This window comes from Arachis ipaensis, chromosome B8, assembly GCF_059453495.1.
Source record: "Arachis ipaensis isolate K30076 ecotype BB chromosome B8, ASM5945349v1, whole genome shotgun sequence".
NCBI classification, from domain to species: domain Eukaryota; kingdom Viridiplantae; phylum Streptophyta; class Magnoliopsida; order Fabales; family Fabaceae; genus Arachis; species Arachis ipaensis.
Window position 1 is genome coordinate 137550969 of NC_142443.1, and position 25945 is coordinate 137576913.

Consider the following 25945-nt stretch of genomic DNA (forward strand, 5'->3'; position numbering starts at 1 on the left):
AGTGGAAAAATTATTTGGTGGGTGGGAATCTTCATATGAAGCTTTGCCCACATGGTTTGAAGCAATGGTTGCAAAAGAACCATCAGCAGCTGTTGAGTATGAAACTGCATATGGCTATCGAGGGGATGAGTTAGTTGAAGATCTCCGGATTCTGACACAAGTCTTCTGGGCTTTCTACCCATGCATTAAAGCATTCAGAAGTTGCAAGCCAGTGGTTCAGATTGACGGCACACATTTGTATGGAAAGTATAAAGGAGCTCTTTTAGTTGCAGTATCACAAGATGGCAATGGAAATATCGTGCCGCTTGCATTTTCCATAGTCGAAGGTGAGATTGCTGATGCCTGGCACTTTTTTCTTAGCCATTTGCGAACACATGTAGTTAATCGGGATGGTGTTGCCCTTATCTCTGATCGACACGAGTCAATCATCTCAGCTGTGGGTCGTAGTAATGGAGCATGAGAATATCCGAGAGCTATTCATATGTTTTGCATCCGACATATAGCATCCAACTTTTTGAGGAGTTTCAAGGCACCACACCTGCAGAGGCTAATTGTCAACATTGGCTATTCTAGAACAATGCGTGAATTTGATACGCGTTACCAGAGATTATGTGAGCGGGGGGAGGCTTACAAGCAGTGGTTAGACCGGATCCCTCGACAGCAGTATGCCTTGGCGTATGATGGTGGACATCGTTGGGGCCATATGACAACTAACCTAGTGGAGTGCATTAATGGAGTATTGAAAGGGGCACGCAATCTTCCGGTCACAGCCCTTGTTAAGGCAACTTTTTACAGGCTAAATGCATTGTTCACAAGGAAGAGAGCTGAGGCTGAGGCTCGTATAAGTGTAGGACAACTATTCTCTGAATATGCAACTCAGAAAATTCTGTCAAATCAGCGCTCAGCGGGGAACATTCAAGTTAACCTATTTGATAGGCAGAACGAGGTATTTGAAGTGCGCGAGATGCCAAGTGGGTTGGAGTTTGCAGTAAACTTGCGCCTTCAACATTGTGATTGTGGTGAGTTTCAGGTGGATCGAATTCCATGTCGCCATGTATTTGCCTGCTGTGCAAACCAGCGCCTGGATTGGAAACAGTATGTGCACGAGGTTTATACGATGGGTGAGATCCGAAAGGTATACAAGACCCGATTCAGGCCACTAGGAAACCCAACAACATGGCCTGTGCATCAAGGACCAAGACTCGTACCCAATCCCCACCTCAAGCGAGTGGCCAAAGGTCGTCCTAAGAAAACTCGCTTCTTGAATGAGATGGATATTCGTGATCTACGTGGTCCTAGGCGTTGTAGGCTTTGTGGCGGTGAGGGTCATAGTCGAAGCAGATGCCCGCGCCGTGGTGAAACCAGTGCTAGTGGATCGGCTCCAAACTCGTAGTCTGTGACCTTAGTTGTTTCCAACATCTTAGTATGATATTCAGTTGTAGTTTGGGATCTTAGTGATTTCTGTCATTATTTGTAGTATTATGTTCAATTATAGTTTGTCATTTGGCGGTGCATCCAACACTTTATCTAGCCTTATGTTTGTATTGAGTCATGTGACACTTACTTTGCGTAAGTTAATTTACAAGTTTGCTTTGACTAGAGAATTAAATAAAACAACACAATGGGTACATAATTAAAAAAATAACATAAAATTACATTCCCTGACCCTAAACCATAAACAACCGAGCTAACTCATTTAAATATACTTTTCTTAACGGTTTTGGCCACCTTAGAGCATCCCTTTTTTACCCTCTTCTTGATCAATGACGGGCTCCATCTAGATCGACTCTTACGGGCCGGATCAATCCTAAGGTTGTAACCTTTACTTTGACCTTGGACATCTGTAGGATAACACAAATATAGTCATGCTCAACGTCAGCCACTGGCACCTGTATAGGGTCTTGGATAGAGTATAAATCATTAACCCACTGAGATGACTCAGGACCCTGTACCCAATCAATAATGTGTCTATATTGATCCTCATCCTGTGCCACTGCGCCTAGTAACTGTGTCAATGAACCTTGCGGTACCTGTGTCGGCATGTATGCCTCACAAATGGTAGATGGCTGACCATATGGTGGATGGGTGAAAGGTTGTGTATATTCTTGTGTGTATGGTGGGGGTGGATAATGTGGATATGGTTGTGAGTATGGTGGTTGTATGAAAGGTTGGGTGAAAGGGTTTGCATATTCCTGTAAATACTGTGGGTGTGGATGTTGTGGTGGGTATGGATATGGCTGTTGATATGGTAGGTATGGGTATGGTGGTCCTTATTGTTGAGGTGGTCCTTGTTGTTGAGGTGGTTGTTCTTGCTGAGTTTGTTGTTCTTGCTGATGTGGTTGCTCTTGTTGACCTTCTTCCTCATGCTCAGCAAGCTCGGATACCCGCAAGTGATCACCAAATTTACCAATATACCAGTCTATGTACTGGTCAGATGGTTGATAGTTGTCCACATGTTCACCTGTTAAGACACACATAGAACTATTTAACCATTGTGAGATCCATACTGCATGTTCTATGCCCCAGTTCTTATTCTTTGGACATGTTAGAACTATGTTATGGGACGCTCCAAGTTTCATAGCTTCGACTGGGGGGTCTTGATGAAAGCCAAACTGTCTTCTAATCCTGTCAGTCGGATGCCACTCCACAGCCTCAAAACATATCAAAGGTACAATTGCACTCCAAAAATTTGCACCGTTGTTAATGTCAAATGGAATAACTTGAAGCGCAACCCGATTAGGACTGTATGCGTCCCACACAAACTGAAAAAACAGATCAAATAGCAGAGGTATAAGTGCACCAATAATCAATTTAATTCAACATAATGAAAGGTCTTTGCAACAAAACACTTACCCCATCCAGAGGAAGATCATCCAACCTTCTCCTGACGTCAGAGGTTGTCCAATTTTTATAATGCTCAGTGGTGGGTTGATAATCATTCCACCTGCCATATCATGTTCATATTAGACCCTAATTAATACAGAAAAAAAAAAACCAAAATCGACAACTTAGTTAAATATTACCTGCGAGCGAGTGGAAAGCTGGTATCCACCGGCAGAGGCCCTATTGTCGGCATTCGTATCCAAGCCCACACAAGGAGTAACGCCAAAGGACCATCCATGTCCTTGCAATCATATCTCAATGCCCGACATAATGATCGATACATGTGCGCAAGGCAAGCAGAACCCCAACTAAACTTATGAATTTGAGAAAAGTCACGAAGCAACGGCAAATACTTCCAGTGCACAGAGATTCCAGACTTGTCACTAAATAACGTCGTACCAAATAGACACATTATGTGACATTTCACATAAATTTCCTTACTTACTTGATCAGTCAAATGTTGGCGCCGCTTTAGGGTGCGGAACCATGCCAGCTTGATTCCACTTCCTTTGTGGTCGTTCGGCCCAAGAGCAACACCAAATTAGGCCAAGCACTCGTTTTCTAATCCACTTGTACTATGATCAGTTGATCCAGTCACTGGCAAACCATCAGTTCGGAGTCCAAGAATCATTGCGACGTCCTCCAAAGTGATCGTGCACTCACCATACGGAAGATGAAACGTGTGCGTTTCCGGACGCCACCTTTCAACTAGTGCGTCTACAGTCGGCCTATGAGACACGATCCTCCCAATTTGAGAAACATAATAGAACCCGCTTGCCTTCAGTTGTTCTTCCACTCTATTATCATGAGTCTATTTGGTGTAAGTGTCTCATGTGCAAATTTCTTGAACCCTGAAAACAAAATTTAATCATTAATAGTAAATTACTATAACCAGTTCATGACTACTATTATATTCAACACTTACTAAATCACTACATATTCTAATAATTGATTATTACTAAATAAACTACTAATTATTAACTACTACAGTAAACATAAAAATTACTTACATATACAGGATGTCGAAGATATTTTACAATATGATCTTCAGCACGTATGATGTCACGTTTTCCCATTTTCCTCTTTTTTAAACTCTGGATTAGAAAGGACATATTTAAATAATTAAAATATTTTTTTAAAATATATTTGAAATATATGAAAATTTATTATTAATATATCTTTAATAATTCTATTTTTTTATTAAAAACACATTCCAAAATTAATAGTAATAAAAGTAACATAACTATATAATTAATTTTATTTTTTAATAATAATTCAAATTTAACTAAAGAATATTTCAACCAAAACTAAACTAAACTAACATCACTAAAAGCATGAATTAATAATAACTGAAACTAATGTTTTATGTAAATTAAAAAAATTAAAATAATTTTTAAATTATTCTACTTTAAATACTTTTTTATAATAATTCAGAATTAATTAAATATTTCAACCAAAACTAAAATATAAATTAATAATTACTGAAACTAATATTTTACGTAAGTTAAAAAAAATTCTGAAAATTATTAACTAATTCTTTTTTAATTCTGTTTTTTAAATTAACAAAGTTATAAATCAATTATAAAGTAAAAAAATTTCTTAGATAATTCTGTTTTTCAAAACAGCTATTTCAAATTTTAAATAACAATAACCTAAATTAAAGCTAACAGCCTAACAGTAACTAAGTCACTAACTAACAATAATTAATTTACTAAAACTAATCCTAACACTAACTAACACCTATAATGCTATACTAACGCCGATAATACTACTACTAAGTACTAATAATTAATTAACTTACTATTAATTAATAGTAAAATAATCTAAAAAAATTACAAAGTCTTAGTCTATAGTTCAAAAAAATTTTGTTCATAGTTTCAGTTCAAAAAAAAAAAAAAAGCAATCACTAAATCATTTACCTGAATGGAAGAATTTGGTTTAGTTGTGGTGAATGGTCCCCAGTATAAAAGCTGCCGTTTTACTCTGTGGGTTTCTTTATTTTTGGTGGGGTAAGATTGATAAGGATGGAAGGAGACGTTTTGTGGTAGAATTGAAGAGAAGATGAAGAAATGAAAAAGAGAAGGAGTTAAAAATCTTCACGCCGGTGTGAAGGAGATATTTTCTCCCACGTGTTAACCATGCGGCGACGTTTTGTACAAAACGTGTTGAAGAATGAAACTGACGTCGCTGAGAAAATGGCAACGACGTTTTCCTGTATTCCCACAACGGCGTTAAATACGTATTTTTGGCCATTTCAGTGAATAACACTAACATAGGCCCAAATTCTATAAAAACGATAGAGTTCGGGAGACTCAGCCCTAAATCCAAAAAGAAAAATCGTATTTAAAAAATTAAAGTTAAAAAATCAGAAATTATTTTTTTATTTTATTTCTGAAAAAATCTCCTTATATTTATCTTAAATTTTGTTTTCATTTTCTCCATCAAAACGGGGATGATTAGTTGCTGTGTCCTTCACCCGAAGATCAATACACCATCACCATCATCATGTTCATCCATGGCGGAACTCAAGCAGCACCACTCCCTTCTCATCCGCCTCGGCCTCTCCTCCGACAACCACGCCATCTCCCCACTTATCACCTTCTCCTCCCTCTCTCCATACGGCGATCTCCGCTACGCTGTCACCCTCTTTTCCACCCTCTCAAACCCTGACACCTTTCTCTTCAACACTCTTATCAGAGCCTTCTCCCTCTCCCAAACCCCCTCCACTTCCCTCCTCTTCTACTCTGACATGCTCCATCGCTCTCTCTCACCCAACAACTTCACCTTCCCCTCTCTCATCAAATCATCATCACTCTCCGCTACAATTCACCATGGCAGACAGGTCCATGCCCATGTTCTCAAGTTTGGGTTTGGGTCGGATGTTTATGCTCTCAATGCCTTAGCTCACATGTATGTTGGTTTTGGTTTGTTGGGTGATGCAAGGAAGGTGTTTGATAGAATGACTGTGAGGAGTGTTGTGTCTTGGACTATTATGATTTCTGGGTATTCTCAATGGGGGCTTGTGGACGAGGCTCTCGCTGTATTCGAGCTCTTGCCACAGAAGAATTCTGTTGCTTGGAATGCTGTCATTGCGGCTTTCGTAGGCAGCAATCGGTTTCGAGAGGCTTTTGGTTTGTTTCATAGGATGAGGAAGGAGCAGGAGGTGGAGCTGGATATGTATGTAGCTGCTACCATGCTTTCTGCTTGTACTGGAGTTGGTGCTTTGGAGATGGGAGAGTGGATACATCGGTATGTTGTGAGGAGTGGGATTGATTTGGACTCGAAGCTCGCTACGACCATTATTGACATGTATTGCAAGTGTGGTTGTCTGGACAAGGCTTTTGAGGTGTTCAGTGGGTTGCAGCTGAAAGGCCTTTCTTCATGGAACTGCATGATTGGAGGGTTTGCAATGCATGGAAAAGGAAAAGATGCTATTAGGCTTTTTAGGGAGATGGAGAAAGAGATGGTTTCCCCTGACAGTGTTACCTTTGTCAATGTCCTGAGTGCTTGTGCTCATTCAGGGTTAGTTGAGGAAGGCCGCTATTACTTTCGTTACATGACAGAAGTTCATGGCATTGAGCCTGCAAAGGAGCATTATGGCTGCATGGTTGATTTGCTTGCCAGGGCTGGAAGGCTGGAGGAAGCAAGAAAGGTCATAGATGAGATGCCAATGAACCCTGATGCTGGTGCATTAGGTGCACTTCTCGGAGCTTGTAAAATCCATGGAAACCTCGAGTTAGGAGAGGAAATAGGCAAGAGGGTGATTGAGCTAGAGCCTGGAAATAGTGGCCGTTATGTACTACTAGCTAACATATATGCTGATTGTGGTAAATGGCAAGAAGTTGCTAATGTGAGGAAAGTGATGAATGATAGAGGAGTGAAGAAGGTGCCTGGCTTTTCGATGATCGAAATGGAGGGTACTGTTAACGAATTTGTTGCAGGAGAAAGGACTCATCCTCTGGCTCAAGAAGTGTATGCCAAAGTTGGTGAGATATTGGAATCAATCAAGATGGTTGGTTATGTTCCGAAAAATGAAGGTGTGTTGCATGATCTTGCTGAGGAAGAAGAGGAGAGTCCCCTGTTCTATCATAGCGAAAAGCTTGCAATTGCTTATGGGTTGTTGAAAACTAAACCAGGAGAAACCTTGAGAATCACCAAGAATCTGAGGGTTTGTAAAGACTGCCACCAAGCATGTAAATTGATCTCAAAAGTTTATGAGTGTGATATAATTCTAAGGGACAGGAATCGTTTCCACCATTTTAGCAATGGGAGTTGTTCTTGTAATGACTACTGGTGAAAATCAATTACCAGTACTCATTTTGTAATTACAAATGTTAGATGACCAATATTTTTTTTATTATATTTGAGCTAATAGTAACCAACCGTCCCTTTTTTTCACCAAAAATAATTACTCCTAGCATTTTCTATTTGTAATATGTTAAGATCCTTTTTCACATCACCTGTAACCAAAAACAGTATTCTTGTAATTATCTGATTATTATGTTCATATATATTTACCTCAGGTATAGTTAGTGTACACTGTACAGGCTAGTTAGTGCACTGGCTCCTTGCCTAATTAGTGATGTAGCCATCTATTTAATTATGATTTTGTAAATTATTTAAATAAAATTTACTATTGGTCAAATAACTTGCATTTGTTTTTTATTTAAATATGAAAAAGAAAAAAAAATTAAAGGAGAAGCAGTTAGAACTGCAAGAATATGAGATTTATTCACTTATTCAACATTAAGATTTGGAACATCACTCTTTAGATATCAACGAGTAAAAGATGAGTTTTAATCGTTTTTAAAAGATTGTTAATCATTCTATTTTAAAATTATGAATTTGTAAAAATATCTGAATTTTTATTTATTCATTTTTATTTTTTTAATATTTAATTTAAATTCAAATAGAGCTTTATTTTATTGACATATTTGTTTTAAAATTGAAAATAAAAAATTTAAATAACCTGTTGAAAGATGTAAGTTAATTTGTTCATATGAGAGTGAATTTTTTCAATTTGGTATGCTTCGAGTACGGAATTATATTTGAGTAATTTTGACCGACGAAATTATATTTTACCTTAATTTCGCATATATATGAAAATATGCTACTTCTGAAACTAAAATATAATACACAAAAATATAATTTTTTCTATTATTATCGGTAAATAAGAATTTGTTTTATTTAAATAAAAAAATCCACAACATTGCTCGTTAAGAAAATACTATGAGTGAAATAATTTAACTTTTAAGTTATATAATGTGTGTAATATTAAATTTAGGGTAATTTACATAAATAAATAATTTGGGATTAGAAATTCTACAGATGTTCTAAACCAATTTTAATTACACGTCTATTCTAAATATTTTTATATAAATTAAATCCGTTTAAATTTGATTTAGCATATTAAGTATTAAATCAATTTACTAACTAGTAATACATAGGGTTAAGTATTGTTTTCGTCCCTAACGTCTTGAGTCAAAATCAAAATCGTCTCCGACTTTTTTTCGTTATTAAAATCATCCTCAACGTTCAAAAACGCTTTAAAATCATTTTTTCTCGAATTTTTGGACCAAAATACCCTCATCATCATAAAAAAAAAAAAAGAAAACACGGGAGGGGGCAGGGGAGAGGAGAGAAGGGAAAAGGGGAAGGGCGAGGGGGCAGGGGAGAAGGGAAAAGGGAGAGGGGAAGGGGGAAGGGGGAAGGGAAGGGGGGAGAGGGGACGGCACCGGCGAAGGGGAAAAGGGGAAAGGACGCGGGGTGGGGTGGGGGGAAGGGGTGTGGAGGAGGAGGAGGGGGAAGGGGAAAGGGGGGAGGGGCCTCGCCGTTGGGGATCGCGAGGGAGAGAGGAGACGCGAGCCATTGCCGCCGCCTCGCCGCCTCGCCGCCTTGCCGCCTCATCGCCTTATCTGCATTGCTTTCTGCTTCTGCATCTTGCTTCTGCTTTTTTGCTTTCCTGCTTTTTTGTTTCAGCTTTCTAGCTTTCTGTTTCTTCTTCTTGGTTTGGTGTTGTTGCTATTGTTTGGTTTTTTGGTGTTGGTGGTGGTGTTTGTGTTGGTGTTGGTGTTGGTAGTGGTGCTGCTGGTGGTAGTTGTGGTGGTAATGTTGGTGACAGTGGAGGTGGTGGGGTGAGGAAGGTGAAGAGGAGAATGATGATGATGAGGGTATTTTGGTTAAAAAATTCGGAAAATGATGATTTTAAAGCGTTTTTGAACGTTGAAGATGATTTTAATAACGAAAAATGGTCGGAGACGATTTTGATTTTGACCCAAGATGTTAGGGACGAAAACAATACTTAATCCTAATACATACTAGTGTACATCATATACATAGAATAATAAATAGTTGGGAGCACCGAACACGGACAATAATCATCTAAGTACATATTATAATGTGATAAAAATAGTTGAACAATGTGATAAAAACTACAATGATAAAAATTGTAGCATGCTACATGATTTAGTAGGATATATAAGTAATAAATTGTTATATTTTGCAATGAAAGCAACTGAAATATTGAGTCAAATAAAGACAAAGAGTCCAACTAAAACAAAGAATAAAATTAAAATAACGAGTGCAATTAAAAAAACAAATTCAACTAAAATGAGTACAAAATTTGCATGACCAACGCTATAGCATTTGTATGAAGTTGAGGAGAGAATACGCATCTTATTTTACTCGTTTAGAGTTTAGGCTATTGTGCAGCCTGTGTCAAAATTTTATCGTGAATTATTTCATTGTAGTTGTCATTATTTTTTAAAAATATATTAATTTATTGTTAGATTTAAAGTGGGATAATATGATGTTAAATTTAGGGTGATTTTGGCCAATTGATTCACATTTACAGTAAAGAAAGTATGGAGAGTCAATAGAATACTTGTAATTTAGGGAATATTAGATATATAACTATTAGTGTTACTTTTTTTCATCAGCGTAAGCCTTTGGGATGAGTGGTATTATGACATGATATTAGAGTTCTAGATCCGAAAAGTTAAGAGTTTGATCCTTGGTGAACCCCAAAACCAGCTTAAGCTTTTGAGATAAGTGGTTTTATGACATGAGATGTTTATTATCCTTAATACCCGGATGGTTATTCTGAATATTATAGGTGATGTTTATTTTATAATGGGTGATGTTCATTTTGTAACTCATATAACTCATTGTACATATTGTACAAATAAATCATTGGCTCTCTAACAAAACTCAGTAAAAAAAAGTAAAGATACGAATAAAATTTCAAAACTTATTGGTGAATCATTTTATATTCATAAAAAATTGATTATTTTATTATAGCAAAGTTTGATTACTCAATTATAAAAAAATTAATTATTATGTTGTGAAAATTATTATTTTGGAGGTTAAATTACATGTGTAATGCATACAAGTATTTATAAATATATGATGATTAACTCTTAATATTTATAAAAATATTATAATAGAATAAAAACAAATCACTAAATCAGTGATAATATATTTGTGTGTATTTATACCTATGAATTTAAATATTTTTTCAGTTAAATAATAAACATCATCAATCTTGCATTGGACGAATAATTAAATTTGTCTATATTATTATAATAAAAAAATTATTCATAATGCAATAAATATAAATAAAGGATAAACTTTCTGGTTGAATATGCAAACAAGATATATATAAGTTGGCCATGATATATATATGACTATTGAGGAATGGATTACAAAAGATGAAAGTGACTAAGAGATTGAAAAACTTGTTTCTAAAGTCGTTTATATTGTTGCCAGATAACAGAAAACACTTTTAAAGAACTAGTAGTATCCAATCCATAGATGTAGAAGGAGATAATTTATCATTATTGTTAAGCTTAGCAGTAATATTTTTGGACTTACTTCTATATTGTTTCTTTGAATTTTTTATTCGAAACCAGTTGCGTATTCTATTCTTAATAGATTTGTCTTGATCACGGTTGAAATTTTTCATAGGATTGTATACTGCAAGATACTTTTGCTTATAAAAGTGGTAACCGCCATCCCCATAAGTGACCTTCGATATAGCTAGAGCCTCAAGTTCGCTCGGAAGAGCATAGAAAGGATCAACCCATCTTTTGTTCCGACCACCGCGCTCTTTCTTTGAATCCACGTTAATTAAGTTCTTTAAGAATGCTGCCATTAACTTCACCTCTTTACAAGACTTCTTGTAATCATCTTCTCTCTGCATGGCTTTTTTGTCTTTCTCTAAGTTCTTGTTGCAAATTTCGTTCATGGATGTTGGATCACACAGCATCTTTCTTCTTTCTAGTCAATTCAAAGTTTTACTTCTTTTTTTTTTTCACTACTAGTCAATTCAACCGTGGGTTCTTTTGATTTTCACTACTCTATATATAGAGTAATGGCTCAGAATTTTTAATAGAATAAAACACATTTAATAATCTTTTATCTTATTTTAAAATTAAATTTTAATTTATTAGATAGCACGACTTGTATTCTTTTATTTTATTTAAATCTAATTAAATATTATCTATATTTATATATAGATATAGATAAATCTCATTCAAATTTTATTTTAAAATACTTAAAGATAGATTTGTATTATAGAACAATAAAAATACTTATTGAATTAAGATTTAAAACAGTTTTGAATATGGATAGATTTTGGAAGGTACAAACTTTACTTGATTTGAGATATTAATGATATATATCTACCGTTTATTTATTAATAATATATCTTAAAAATTTGAACATTATAATGTTTTCTACTTTTCTTCTCTTAAGATAAATAACTGTGTCAAAGAACAATATAAAATAAGAGATAATTTACACGAATAAATAATTTAAAATTAAAAATTATATAAATATCTTAAATTAATTCTTGTTATACCTCTATCTTAAATATTTTTATGTAAATTAAATAAAATTGATTTAAGATATCTGTATAATTTTTAATCCCAAATTATTTATTTATATAAATGATCCTGACTTTAATTACAAAACTAATATCAATTAATTTTTTAAATTATAAATCACAAATTTTAACTATAAATCCTATATCTTAACTATAAAAAAATTAACTAATAATTTTTTAATAAAAAATTAACTAACATTAAAACTAATTAAAAATTAATAAGTTTCTATACTTATTCTGCAACACCAGATCCCACACACCCCAGTAGAGTGGCATCTTCTCCCTCTAACAGTTGAAATCAAAACCCTGTTTTTGGTTTCAGCTGACAAAAACAAAGCTTTCTAGATTCACGATGCAACCCAAATCGCCTTTGCTGCTGCTTCTTCTCTCTCTTCAATTATTCATCTGCTTCGCATTTGCTCAATCTACCACCGGGTATCAATTCTCATTTTTTCCCCTTAACCCTAATTTTCCGATTGTTCTCTCCGATTTAGAATTATGTTATGTGGATCGATTTTAATCCTAATTTTTTTTCCAGGTCCGCCGAAGGTTACACCATTTATGGTCGAGTGAAGATCCCCAGCAGTATGTTTTGTTTTTCCTTTTTGTCACTCTGATTTTTATTTTCTTACTTTTTAGTTAATTCAAAATCTAATTGTTGGATGGTAACTGATGCGAATAACAATTGCATTCGAATTGGCAGATTTTTTAATTTTGTTCAATAAACTTTAGATGAACTAAAGTTTTCAACTTTAATATGTAGATGCACTAAAGCACTTTAATATGTGAGATTGACTTTGAATTGTTGATGGGATTGGTAATGGTGCTTGGGGTCATATGTCAGTTCAAGCTGTTCATATTGTTTTGGAGTTCACACCAGAATCAAGTTTGATTTAGTCATTCAGAATTCATCTAATTTGAAGCTTCGGTTGGTTTATAGTATCAATTTTAATTTGAAATATTTAGGAAGATGGCTGTCAGAGCCTGTTAGCATCTCCGGTGTTATTTCATTTACTTAGATGTATCTGATAATGTTAATTGAGTGGAATTCAGCAAGGTTTTGCTAGAGTTAATGGCTTGCTGTTATTAGATTAGCATCGGTTTAATAGATTTTGAAAGCTGTTTCTTTGACGAGTGAGAGTTCATTGTAGTTACTAAGAGGTTGAAATGCCAAGACTTCATTGTGGCTTATTTATAATCCTTTGTGTGCATCCATTCCTTGCATCCATTTCTTGTTAATGGTGTGCATAAATTTGTTTGCAGATTTAGGAACAAAAGACTATATAATTCCCGGAAAAGTGTCGAATGTCAAAGTCATACTCAATGGTGGTCAGAGAGTTACTTTTTTGAGGCCTGATGGATATTTCTCATTGTATCCTTTAATTTACATCTTCATTTTAAACTCATTTCAATTTGCATGATAACTGCTATTGCAATACTTCATGTTATGTTTAATTTGATCTCTCTTTGCTGTCCTGATATTGCTTTCGCAAGGTTATAGTTAATGATAGTATTTCGTTGTTGAGCAACAAACTAGTTCCTTAACATGTTTGCTTTAAGCCACAACGTCCCTGCAGGGACTCATCTAATTGAAGTGGCTGCAATGGGCTATTTCTTCTCGCCGGTGGATACTCAATCTGAAAATTTCATGTTAAATTTTTTTCCCACATTTTATTCTAGATATGCTTAGTTATCAATAATTGTTGTTTATTTGTAAAGGTACGAGTTGATGTCAGCGCCAGAAACCCCGGCAAAATACAGGCAGCATTGACGGAAAGTAGGAGGGGGCTCACTGAGTTTGTATTAGAGCCATTGAAGGAGGAACAATATTATGAGGTTGTTTAAGTCTACAAACTATTTAGACATGTTCCCATCTTTCCTTCTTCATTCCTTTCAAATAGTCATATGAATGTCTTCGTATTGTTATCTTGTTTTGTTACAGATTAGGGAACCATTCTCTATTATGTCCATTGTGAAAAGTCCAATGGGTCTGATGGTGGGATTTATGCTCATTGTTGTCTTCCTCATGCCCAAATTAATGGAGAACATGGGTATGCCTCTTAAGTTTTTCTCTGAACTTTTTTCATTTCTGTGGTGGTTTATCTTTTTTGCATTTCCTTGGTTTATCTTTTTTTTCGAATTATCGTTGTTTATCTCTGCCAAATGGTAGTTGTTTCTCAGTGTATAGACTATAAAGCAGCATATTAGTATATTACGCCACACTTTGCATAATTTATGCTGATGGCTCCATTATGTTGTGATGGGAACAGATCCAGAAGAAATGAGACGTGCACAAGAAGAAATGAGAAATCAAGGAGTTCCATCTTTGGCAAGCATGTTACCTGGTGCTGCAAGAAGCAATTAGGTGTATCAGCAATAAGGAACAAGTGAGCAAGGTGATTGAACTGAACAGGAGCTCAAGATTTGTGGCATACTATGATTGCCAAAGTTTGTTATGGATGCTAAGAAAAATATCTTTGGTATTTATATTCTGGAATAGTTGAATTTGGAAAAATTCCTGATAAGATGTTAGAATGTTTGATTTAATTTAAACACTCAGTGTAGGACATCAATTATAATGCTCACCTTACAAACATGCACTCATATGGATAGGAACTTTTTGGTTTGAAAGTAGAAACTTGTATAATATTCTTCTAGTCATTCTTTTGCACGAGAAAAGAATTGAATTGTGATCTCTTTTTGCTGCATAGTGGATGAGTGGAGTTAGTTGTCTTGCTCTTCAAGCTTAGCACCTTATTGGCTTATTGATTACTATAGGTAGGAGAAACAAATTCTACTAAGTTCAGTTTTGTTAAAACTTTGGACCACATAACATGATGACACTCGAGCATTTTTGCTATGCAAAGCATGATGTTAAATTGTTAATGTTATACATACTCGCATGTTATCGAGTTCTAGATTGGTATGCTTTGCCCTTAAATTTCGGAATTTGGAGTGTTCTTAAACTTCTGGTGCTTCATACTTAGTATTTAGGCTAAATTATTAAAATGATACTGGAAAACTTGTTTATATAATTGAGAAAAATAATTTTAAAAAATTTAAATGGGATAAAAATAACAATATATATATATATATATATATATATATATTTAATAAGTAGTAAATAATTTTGTATTTGGAAAACATCTTGGCATTTGATTCAAATTTTTGTGGAAATGTTTAATAACTATTTAAAAGGTCTATGTAAAAAATCAAAACAAAAATTGAAACAAATTTTTAGATCTATTTTACTATTTTTTAAAAAAGGTTTTTCATTCACAACAAAGAGGGAAAAAACTGAAAAAGTTATTTGATGTAAAATCGTCAAATTTTAGAGTTGAGTTATGTATTTCTATTTTTAAAAAATGATTCAACAATTCTATTTTTTGATAGAATTTTAAAGTTAGGAATTGATATTTTCCCAAAAAGCTTTTTATTTAAATTTTTTGAAAAAAATTGAGAACTAACTTTTAAAAAATTTAATTATTTTATCAAATCTATTTAAATATCTTTAAATAAAAACCTAAAATATTTTTTTGCTGTAAAAAAGAAAAACTGAAACAAAGGATAATGTGTTAATCCGAAAAGGAGTATGCCATTCACTGATTTAACCATTACTCTTAAGTGGACTCAGAACTAGAATTTCAGTTTATCACTTATCAGTTTTCAGTTCACACTTTCTCTGATGAATAAACCGAGTGAACTCGCTGACTCAGTGTTTCTCAATCCTCATTAATCATTGCGTGAAGTGAACTTGTGAGGGCCAAAAAAATGGGAACACTATCTCTTCTCAAATTCTACAAACCCTTCTTCTTCTTCTCTTCGATTCCACACTCCACTCGACCCATTCTCTTCCGCAGCATTAACAACAAGAAGCAGCTTCCTTCCTCTTCTTCTTTCTCCTGCTTCAGCAGCTCTGTGGGACAATCTCAGCCGTTGACGGCGAACAGCACTTTCGCATCCAAATCGGAGGGCCAGAATCTGAAGGGTCCATCTCCCGAGGTGTGGCTGCACAACACGATGAGCAAGAAGAGAGAGCTTTTGAGACCGAAAGTGGAATCCAAGGTTGGAATGTACGTATGCGGTGTAACCGCTTATGATCTCAGCCATATTGGCCATGCTCGCGTCTACGTCAACTTCGACCTTCTTTTCAGGTTCTTCTCTCTTTCTTTCTCTCAATCACTAAATCCCTAACATGATAATCCTTGTTTTGATAGTAATTGGTTTGAATTTGTGTGGTTGGTTTTGCAATTAGGCAGGTACCTTAAGCATTTGGGATACGAAGTGTCTTATGTTCGCAATTTCACTGACGTAGATGACAAGGTGAGAGAAACTAGTTCCTTTTTCTCTTTTATTTGAATTGCCATAGTTGGTTGTATAAAATTTGGTATATATAATAGTTTTCTTTGATTCTGTTTAGATACTGAGAAAGGAACACAGACAGCAGATAAGAAAAACTCGTTTGGTTGTGTTTGCTATTCTACACAATTTTATCCAATTCTTTTGATTTCTTTTCTTACTTGTGTTTGCTTCTAAAAATGCTGTCTTTTATTCCCCAAACAAACAGATGCTTAGTAAATATTAAATATTAAATTTCAGATTATGACTCTACTCCTGTTTTTAATTTTAACTACCTCACTATGACTGTGCTTTGAGTACTTAGATTTATCACTTGTTGGAAACAACATTAATAATAGCAAAATCATTTAAGTAAGAAAATTATTTTCAAGATTCTGTTTTTTGAACTAGGCATTTGGTGTCACTTTGCGATAAGTAGAGGAGAGAAATGAGGTTCTGATGGAATATGTGATGTAAGTTCTGTCTGTGTGAACAGCTTTATTCTTTCTGCAATCATTTTATGTTTAAGATTCTAATTTATGATTAGGTTCGATGACCTTGCTTGTCTGTAATGTTGGCCATTCAAGTAGTATTCTGTTTTTATCATTTAGACCTTAAGAAATAGTAGTGATTGGATTTTGATTATATTCTTTTGTTATGCAAAGTACCCACTGCTTTTAATTGGTATGACAGGATCTGAGTCTGGAATTTTCAAATTCTGTAGATCATTGCTAGAGCAAATGAATTAGGCGAAGATCCAATCAGTTTAAGTCAACGCTACTGTGAAGAGTTCTGCCAAGACATGATAACGCTTAATTGTCTGACTCCTTCTGTGGAACCAAAAGTCTCAGAGCACATGCCCCAAATCATTGATATGATTGAGAAGGTATCGTTGCTTTCCATTTTTCTCTGTCATTCAAATGAAACATGGGAAGATTGTCAAATTCTGGGCTATTGTTTCATGTTGTGTTTATGAAAAGGCTTATATTGATAGGCTATTTGTATATGAAATGCTTCTAAGGCTATTTGTATATGAAATGCTTCTCTTTGTAGTATATTAATACCAGTTTCTTGTTTCTTAGTCTGTTTAAGAAATATGAAATATGATGCTGTCAGTTGTTCGAAAATTGTTGATCAGTTAATATGCTTGTGGACAGATACTTAATAATGGTTATGCCTACATTGTTGATGGGGATGTTTACTATAGTGTAGAAAAGTTTCCTGAATATGGAAAATTATCTGGTCGAGATCTAGAAGACAATCGAGCTGGTGAGAGGGTAGCCGTTGATTCAAGGAAGAAACATCCTGCTGATTTTGCTCTCTGGAAGGTATATATTGGTGACAAATAATAATAATAATGCTGATTGATTAAATAGTTTTCATCATTATTTATCGAAATCTGATGGATCTATACCTTGAAACTTTTTTATTGTGGATATTCAATACCATTCTGCAGTCTGCAAAGTCAGGAGAGCCATTTTGGGAGAGTCCCTGGGGTCCTGGAAGACCTGGTTGGCACATTGAATGTAGTGCTATGAGTGCAACTTATCTTGGTTACTCTTTTGACATCCATGGTGGAGGGGTTGACCTTGTGTTTCCCCACCATGAAAATGAAATAGCTCAGAGTTGTGCTGCATGTAATAAAAGCGATATAAGCCTATGGGTACACAATGGATTTGTCACTGTTGACTCTGAGAAGATGTCTAAATCTCTGGGAAACTTTTTCACAATACGGCAGGTGACACCTTACTATGGTTCATACTGAACCTGCTTAAGTATGATGTAATCTTTAAACAGACTAACGTCTAATATCTTTTACCAAGGACTTACCATTTTCTAGTACCAAATTACCAGTCTAATGTTTAAACCCTTATATACCATAAACATTCTTGGTTATCAGGTTGTAGACATTTATCATCCTCTGGCTTTGAGATATTTTTTGATGGGTGCGCATTATCGATCTCCAATTAACTACTCTATCATACAGCTTGAAAGTGCTTCAGACCGTATTTTTTATATATACGAGGTACCACTTTCTTAGGCTAAAAATTACCTCTTCTCTCCACTCAGTGTCTAAATTTGTGAATCCGCGTATCTTGCATGGTTCATCTTCTATGCATTTGCCTCTGAAGGATCTTAATTGGGCTTGCTTCTTTTATTGTTTCATTGTATTTGTTGTGTTGCTATCTTGAAACGTCGATGTATTTGCAGACATTGCATGAATGTGAAAGCTTTCTGAATCAACATGATCAGACAGTTAGGAAGGATTCCATCCCACCAGATACTGCAAACATTATTGATAACTTCCATAATGTTTTTGTAACCTCAATGTCTGATGATCTACACACCCCGGTTGTATTGTCTGGACTGGCTGATCCATTAAAATCAATCAATGATTTGCTGCATACTCGTCAGGTATGGTATTTTCTTGCGTGTGTCTTAGAAATTATGATTATTTATTTATTTATTTATTTTTTGCTGCAATAGATGTCTTTTTTAAATGTTTGATGTATTGAACTTCATCTTTGGTTATTATATAATAATGCATCTGGATTCAATCTGATTTATATTTTAATTTTGGAACTCGTTATATAATCACAATGACCTAATCCTAGAAAAAGGTTGAAAAGGGCTTTATGTTGACCTCTTACTGGTTTTGATGCAAATATTCTGAAGTGGTTGTCTCAGGTCTTTTGTTAGAGAAAATCAGTGCTAAAGAATGCCACTTTATTAAAGCTTGTGGATGATTTCATATGAATGCTTATGAAAATAAATACTACAAGATATCACATAAATGCTGCTTATGATTATCCATTTTCATAATCCTTGGTGCAGGGTAAAAAACGACAGTTCCGAATAGAATCACTTGCAGCTTTGGAGAAGAGCATCAGGAATGTCCTGACTATTTTAGGACTTTTGCCTACAAGTTATTCTAAGGTATGAATGCACTTGAAGTGGTTGGTTTCTGTCATTGTCGTCTAATAATGTTTTACATTTGAGATATCATGCCTGACCATGTTTTGTTGGGGGTACGAATCCTTAGTTTATGTGTATTTAAATTTTCTCCACATCTTAGTTCGCTCAGTCATTTTTCACCCTCCCAATTTCCATAAATTCCCATATCTGCATCAGAATCTAATGGTGAACAAGAACTAGCAATTCAAATAACATTTCCCTCTCCATATCAAATGGTGAACGTACTGGTGCTGAAGGGTGGAGTTTGTGTTTCTGAGTTACAACTTGTATCAATATCTACAGGTTCTGCAGCAGCTTAGAGAAAAAGCTTTGAAACGTGCGAACTTGACAGAAGATGAAATCTTGCAGAAAATCGAAGAACGGGCCGCTGCCAGAATACAAAAGGAGTACGCCAAATCGGACGCAATAAGAAAGGATTTGGCTGTTGTTGGGATTACTCTCATGGACAGTCCTAATGGCACAACTTGGAGGCCTACCATTCCTCTTCATCTACAAGAGCAACAAAACAATGCACCATAAGGAACTGGTGTGGTGTCAAAAAAGGATATGCTTACATCTCCAAAGACAAGAAAATGGAGAGCAAGATTTTGGTGTATTGAATTATTTAGGACCAGTGTTTTACTGTTAATACTGTTCATTATGGGTACAAGCGACCTTTCATTCTTTGCTTGAATTTTTTGTAAGGCATTACAAATGTGAATTACAAATTGGTTACTTTTATGTCACCATATTGATGAAGTTTTGTTTTGGACCAAATTGGTGATGACGAACTTTTTAAGGATAAACTTCTTTCAACTTAAAAACAATTTAATTAATTTTGGTTTGTTCCAATTTATTTTGTCCATAATTTCAAACAACTTAATACGTTTGACTTCCAACAATCATAATCTATCGTATGGATTTCTAAATCTAATACAATCCAATATTCCAACAATAAAAAATTATAAAATATTTAGTTAATATTATAAATGTTGAAAGGAGGTAGATGAAGTGTAAATCATAAATCCCAAAATATGTATAATTACAACGTTTAAGTTCTTTACAAGTATGTATAATTACAGCATTAATCACTTTTGATCTTTCTAAAGACATTTAGAATCGCTTAAAAACATATAGTCGATTAACAATTCAAATACACATTAATTGGTGACTCCACTGTTATTGACTACATTCAAATGGATTTGAGATTGAACATGTCATTCTTATTTTACCTGATTTTTCAGTCCAAGGCTTGAAATAAAAAAAAAATATTCTCTATTCAACAAAAAAAAAATTGCCATGTTTTTTCCTCCAAAAGACCTCTTTTCTTTGGTTTTTATTATGTGATCGAATATTTATAGCGGGAAAAGGATCGACATAACACGAAACATGGTAGACACATAAATTTTAAATTCTTATAAGACACGGGAACACATTATATATAAAATATAAAATACTTTTAAATAAATTGTGATGATATTTTAATATTTTATTGATATTAAAATATAAATAAATTTTTAACTATTTTAACGTTTTTTAATTATATAAAGCATTTAAAATATGCCAATGAGTTATACCTCAAATGACATAGTCTCTTTATACTTATTTAAGAAATTGCAGGACATCATTAAATTGATAAAAAAATATCTTTTTTAATAACTTTTATTTTATTTTTTAATGTATTTGGTAAATTTTTAATAATAAAAATAAAAATACTAAAAAAATAAAAAAATAATTTTTTTGAAAAATTATAATTTATATTTTTTTTATTTTTTTTAAAAAAATATTTTTATGTAATAAATAAATAAATAATATTTTTATTTAATTATATCCAAACATAATTAATAAATAAAAAATTCTCTTTGTATGAAAAATTTAAATATAAAATTATTTTTATTTTTTTATAAAATCTTTTAAAAAAATAAGATAACTAAAAAACAATCTTTTCTTAATAATTTATCCAAACAAGCGCATATATACTTCAGCTCAGCTTCTTGAAAGACGTAAACCATAATTGTGTTATGACTACGAGAAAGAAACGCCTTGAATATGAAGATAGTCTTCCAGTAGATCTGATCAGCGAAATCTTGCTGAGGGTTCCAGTGAGGCTTCTCCTACAACTGAGGATCATATGCCGTTCATGGAACTCTCTAATCTCCAGCCCTGAATTCGCCATGCTCCACCTTCAACGCTCAACCCTAACTCAGCTGCCGCCGCCATTGCTATGTTGGAAGGAATGGATACTGACGGACGACATCATGCATTGCTCTTCATCACAATCTCTTATTCTTTATCGCCGGCATCAGCCAACGACATTCGTGTCGTATCCAGCTGACGGGAAATTCATCAGGGGATCTTGCAACGGATTGCTCTGCCTGACTGAAGGTTTTTTTCCCTTTGAAACTCTGACTTTGTTAAATCCCATTACCCGTTCGGTATCCCCATCCATTCCATTCGAGTGCTCCGAGGAGTGCGGAGAACGTGTTTTTTGTGGCTTTGGCTATGATACCCTACATGACCAGTACAAGTTCGTTATGGGTTGTTGTTACTCATCTCTTATAACTGATTCCCAAGTGAGATCTGGAGCTATAGTTTTCACTTTTGGTGCAAATCCTTGTTGGAAAACTGTTGATCATCCCGTATTTCCGTACGGTCTAGTTAGCTCAGCAGATGGAATATTTGTGAGCGGCACTCTGAATTGGATTGTGTATGATCCTACTATTACTAGTGCTATAGATAATGATGAATTTGAGTGGTTCGTTCTTACCTTCGATCTGGAAACGGAGTCGTTTGGTCGAATGTGTCTGCCTATTATTGGAAGGCGCTCTCACTGCACCCAAGCGCCTCAATTGCAAGTCCACAATAACTGTCTTTCTTATTGTTTTCACACTCCGGATACGCCAATTATTTACAGTGTCTGGATAATGAAGGAGTATGGAGCTGAAGAGTCTTGGACTAAATTGTTCGCAATCCCAATCCCAGCATTCGATGTTGGAATCTTCCCAGATGTTTTGATAGCACCCTTGTATATGTATATCCCAGAAGATCATAATCTTTTAGCGCTAAATGGATCGGATGGCAGATTGTTTGTGGACAATTTACGTCAAAACCAACTAGTTTATCATGTGCCTGACGGGTATTATTGGACATCTTCATTCCTTTGCCATGAGAGCTTGGTCTCGCCGTCACATTATTGTAGTCTTAGAACTATTGATCAGAGCAATATTACATGATGAATAAAATAAAACAATTCCGCTATGTTACCAACAATGTCAACAAGATTCTACCAATTTCTGCCAACTTTTATTTATAAGTTATGTTTAATGAAAATATCTTTATAAATGTGTCTAATAAAAGTGTCTTTTTTATGACTGTATTTAATGAAAGTATCTTTATAGATATATCTCCTGGATGTATCTTTTTATACATGTGTTTAAAATATAATAATTAATTATTATTGGTAACAAATTGACAAATAGTATATTAATACTCTATACTTTTGCTAAAATTTATTATTTTTAGGGTATGTTTAAATGAATTTTTAAGGGCTTTTTTTATTTTTTTATAAAATAAAATTAATTTTATGTTTGAATATTTTTTATTTATTAAGTGAAAAATATATTTTAAAATTTTTTTTAAAAAAATATAAATTATAGTTTTCAAATAATATTTTTTATTTTACTAGTATATCTATTTTTATTATTAAAAATTTGTTAAATATATTAAAAAATAAAAAAATTCTATCAACTTAATAGTACTTAAATGAACACTTAGTCAATATTTAGTTATAATCATATTAGATGTATACTAAAATTAAGTACTAATATAAAATGTATATTGTAATATAAGATACATATTAAAAGAGTTAAATAATACATATATTTATATATGAATACATAATAACTAATTGTAGTAGTTGATTTTAGTATACAAATAATATTTTTGATTTAATTAATATTTAAAATACTAAATATACCTTCTAAATCAATAGGTAGATCATAAGGGTGTCTTATAGACCGTTGCAGTTGACAGAGCACATTTAGGAGTGTAATAGTGATGAGAAAGTCTAAGAAGGGCCCGAATTCTTTTTCGTGTGTGAGAGAAGAGTGTATCTCAAAATGGTGTGAGAAGAGAGGTGCTTTACCTTACTATGATTAAGATAAATTGGTGTCTCTGATTTGTTTTATTTTTCAAACAAACAATCACAAATCAGACGGTCTGATTTGTGTTTTCGAAAATAAAAAATTTTTAAAGTTGAAATCTGATAGTTCGATTTTTATTTTTAAAAATAAAAAAAAAATAAAAAATATAACTCGAACTCTCTGATTTGTAGTTTATTTTTTTCTTCAAAGTTTATTTTTTTTTTAAACAAATCGGACCCTCCGATTTAAACAAATACCAATAAAAAAAACACTATATAAAAAAAAATACCTAATCTTCCAATAATAATATATTATATATATATTTAATCAATATAAAAAAAATTAGCCCCAATAAGAAACACCCTTGTACTGAAAGGAAAAATAAGCATACATATTTAAGATTAAGAATGGGATTTTTACAGTAACTACTAATTGAAATAGAAGGGCAGAAAGCCAAGGTTAACAAACTCTAAAGGTGACTCATAACTCATGATTAGTTTAAGTCTCATAACAACTCTAGATATTTTAAGTCTCCAAATCATGTTTATAAAAAACGCGAACAAACGAGGATGAAGACGAAACACCGCAAAAAAATAGGTATTTATATTAAAGCGTATTAGTGGAGACTGGAGAGTTAAAGTATATCTAATATGCTCTCTCTCATTAATGAAATTAATTTTAAGTATGTCTAAGTCGTTTTCTTTAATAAAACAAATTTTTGTTAAGTTTAGACTAATTTAATAAAATTTTAAGCAGACATAGTTTTATTAATAGAATTAATTTTTGTTGAATTTAAACTAATTTAATAGAATTTTATTGTTAAAAAAATTTGAATATGTAGGAATGCTGAATCTAAATATAAGAGAGAAATTATTAGTTTAGCTGCTCATAAGTTTGGCTTTAGGGAAGGGATGCACCCTCTCCAACACCGGAATGTATCCCAATACATACAATTCTTTGAGTTAACTATGCCATGGCGGAACCTAAAACCATTAATCCATATTAGAATTTGAAGGAAATAGCAGCAATTCATGCAAATTGCCTCTACCTAACCTTCTCAGTCAAATTATTATTTTTTTCTATAATTCATTCCCTTTTTAGTTGAGACTTTCTTAGTTCGCTTCACTAACGGGCCATCAAAGAGCCCAGAGCCCAGAGAACCATATATATATATGCACGCAAAATTAGTTTCTCGAAGAAACAGAAACCCTATGTCCACTGATGAGAATGGGAAACAGACACCCTAATTCTCCAATGATGAGAATGAAACGTCATGAGTACGAAGATGAACTTCCAGAAGAGGTGATCAGGGAAATCTTGTTGAGGCTTTCAGTGAGGGTCCTCCTACGACTGAGGAGCGTGTGCCGTTCATGGAACTCCCTAATCTGCAGCCATGAATTCGCCATGATCCACGTTCAACACTCAACCCTAACTCAGCGGCCGCCATTGCTGTGTTGGGAGGAGGGATCAGGACGGAAAGATGACATCATGCATTGCTCTTCACAATCTCTTATTCTTTATCGCCAGCAGACAACATTCGTGTCGTATCCAGCTCCCGGAAAATTCATCAGGGGATCTTGCAACGGATTGCTCTGTCTGTCTCAAGGTTTTCCCTATAAAACTCTTACTCTTTTCAATCCCAGTATCCGTTCGGTATCCCCATCCGTTCCATTCGGGTGCTCCCACGAGTGCGGAAATTTTGTTTATGGTGGCTTTGGCTATGATATTCTACATGACCAGTACAAGTTTGTTATGGGTTGTGGTGCCTCGTCTCTTATAACTGATTCCAAAGTGAGATCTGGAGCTGTAGTTTTCACTTTTGGTGCAAATCCTTGTTGGAAAACTGTTGATCATCCCGTGTTTCCGTATCACGTAGCTGACAACGGATATGGAATATTTGTGAGCGGCACTCTGAATTGGCTTGTGTATGATTCTACTAGTACTAGAAATTATAAAACTGAGTGGTTCGTTCTTACTTTCGACTTGAAAACAGAGTCGTTTGGTCGAATGTGTCTGCCTATTGTTTCAAGGTGCTCTGACTACACCCAAGTGCCTCAGTTGTCACTCCACAATAACTGTCTTTGTTATTCTGTTTACACAACGTGTACACTGTTTTGCACATTCTGGATAATGAAGGAGCATGGAGTTAAAGAGTCTTGGATTAAATGGTTGGCAATCCCATTTACTACTTTAATCTCACCATATGTTTCGGTAGCACCCCTGTATGTCTCAGAAGATCATAATCTTTTGGCACTGGATAAATCTAATGACAGTTTATTTGTGTATAATTTACGTCAAAACACACTACTTTATCTTTACGGCTATTTTCCTTATCGGATGTCTTTCTTCCTTTGCCATGAGAGCTTGGTCTCACCTTCACATTATTGTGGTCTTAAAACTATTGATTAGAATAATATTAGATGATGAACAAAATATATTATTTTTAATTAATATTTAATCTTTTAATATTTTTTTATAAATTAATGCAAAAGTCTATTCTAATATTCTCTTATATTAGTTATGGTTGAATTGTAATTTACTATTTTTGGAAATTTCTTTGATATTCTAATAATCTTGCTGGAATAACTAAACAAATAAATTGCAATATTCATTTTATGGTATATATATTTATACATAAAAAAGGTGAAAATTCAGGTACAGTTTCACCTGAAGTTATACTGAAAGCCGTTAAATGATTTGACTAATTTAATTAACGGCTCTCAGGTTAAATGATTTGACTAAT

At 34.0% G+C, this 25945-nt stretch overlaps 5 protein-coding genes and 1 pseudogene across 7 annotated transcripts; all 6 read left to right on the top strand.

Moving 5' to 3' along the window:
• Positions 1 to 577: 577 nt before the first annotated feature.
• LOC148550004 (uncharacterized) lies at positions 578 to 1393 on the top strand. Its single transcript, XM_088495897.1, has one exon. The coding sequence runs from the start codon at positions 578 to 580 to the stop codon at positions 1391 to 1393; it is 816 nt and encodes a 271-aa protein (XP_088352023.1).
• A 3816-nt stretch (positions 1394 to 5209) lies between these two features.
• Positions 5210 to 7243, top strand: LOC148550005 (pentatricopeptide repeat-containing protein At5g66520 pseudogene; annotated as a pseudogene). Its single transcript, XR_015896950.1, has one exon. The product of XR_015896950.1 is annotated as a pentatricopeptide repeat-containing protein At5g66520 pseudogene (transcript).
• Positions 7244 to 11987: 4744 nt separating this feature from the next.
• LOC148550006 (ER membrane protein complex subunit 7 homolog) lies at positions 11988 to 14475 on the top strand. Its single transcript, XM_088496546.1, has 7 exons — positions 11988 to 12202; positions 12306 to 12352; positions 13031 to 13139; positions 13328 to 13391; positions 13487 to 13603; positions 13710 to 13818; positions 14038 to 14475. Exons 1-7 carry the CDS (start codon positions 12120 to 12122, stop codon positions 14130 to 14132), a joined length of 624 nt encoding a protein of 207 aa, XP_088352672.1. The 5' UTR covers positions 11988 to 12119; the 3' UTR covers positions 14133 to 14475.
• Positions 14476 to 15339: 864 nt separating this feature from the next.
• LOC107613633 (cysteine--tRNA ligase, chloroplastic/mitochondrial) lies at positions 15340 to 19837 on the top strand. 2 transcript variants are annotated; one of them, XM_016315726.3, is made up of 9 exons: positions 15340 to 15921; positions 16027 to 16090; positions 16830 to 16991; positions 17263 to 17433; positions 17562 to 17843; positions 18006 to 18131; positions 18317 to 18520; positions 18941 to 19042; positions 19364 to 19837. In XM_016315726.3, exons 1-9 carry the CDS (start codon positions 15539 to 15541, stop codon positions 19598 to 19600), a joined length of 1731 nt encoding a protein of 576 aa, XP_016171212.1. In that variant the 5' UTR covers positions 15340 to 15538; the 3' UTR covers positions 19601 to 19837. The 2 variants fall into 2 exon arrangements, with proteins under 2 accessions (XP_016171212.1, XP_016171213.1); XM_016315727.3 differs by having other exon boundaries at positions 15592 to 15921; positions 16023 to 16090.
• A 1244-nt stretch (positions 19838 to 21081) lies between these two features.
• On the top strand, positions 21082 to 22293 carry LOC148550007 (F-box/kelch-repeat protein At3g23880-like). The gene has a single exon (XM_088495898.1). It carries the CDS (start codon positions 21082 to 21084, stop codon positions 22291 to 22293), a length of 1212 nt encoding a protein of 403 aa, XP_088352024.1.
• Positions 22294 to 24429: 2136 nt separating this feature from the next.
• On the top strand, positions 24430 to 25611 carry LOC148550008 (F-box/kelch-repeat protein At3g23880-like). The gene has a single exon (XM_088495899.1). It carries the CDS (start codon positions 24430 to 24432, stop codon positions 25609 to 25611), a length of 1182 nt encoding a protein of 393 aa, XP_088352025.1.
• The last annotated feature ends 334 nt before the right edge of the window (positions 25612 to 25945 follow it).

Excerpts from the sequence above, each read along its gene's own strand:
- LOC107613633 (XM_016315726.3), top strand. The coding sequence starts at position 15,539 with ATGGGAACACTATCTCTTCTCAAATTCTACAAACCCTTCTTCTTCTTC. Across the intron at positions 16,992-17,262 it reads TCATTGATATGATTGAGAAG|ATACTTAATAATGGTTATGC; the intron begins GTATCGTTGCTT and ends GCTTGTGGACAG. Across the intron at positions 17,844-18,005 it reads ACTTTTTCACAATACGGCAG|GTTGTAGACATTTATCATCC; the intron begins GTGACACCTTAC and ends CTTGGTTATCAG.
- LOC148550004 (XM_088495897.1), top strand. The coding sequence starts at position 578 with ATGCGTGAATTTGATACGCGTTACCAGAGATTATGTGAGCGGGGGGAG.
- LOC148550008 (XM_088495899.1), top strand. The coding sequence starts at position 24,430 with ATGGGAAACAGACACCCTAATTCTCCAATGATGAGAATGAAACGTCAT.
- LOC148550007 (XM_088495898.1), top strand. The coding sequence starts at position 21,082 with ATGACTACGAGAAAGAAACGCCTTGAATATGAAGATAGTCTTCCAGTA.
- LOC148550006 (XM_088496546.1), top strand. The coding sequence starts at position 12,120 with ATGCAACCCAAATCGCCTTTGCTGCTGCTTCTTCTCTCTCTTCAATTA. Across the intron at positions 12,203-12,305 it reads TTTGCTCAATCTACCACCGG|GTCCGCCGAAGGTTACACCA; the intron begins GTATCAATTCTC and ends TTTTTTTTCCAG. Across the intron at positions 12,353-13,030 it reads TCGAGTGAAGATCCCCAGCA|ATTTAGGAACAAAAGACTAT; the intron begins GTATGTTTTGTT and ends ATTTGTTTGCAG.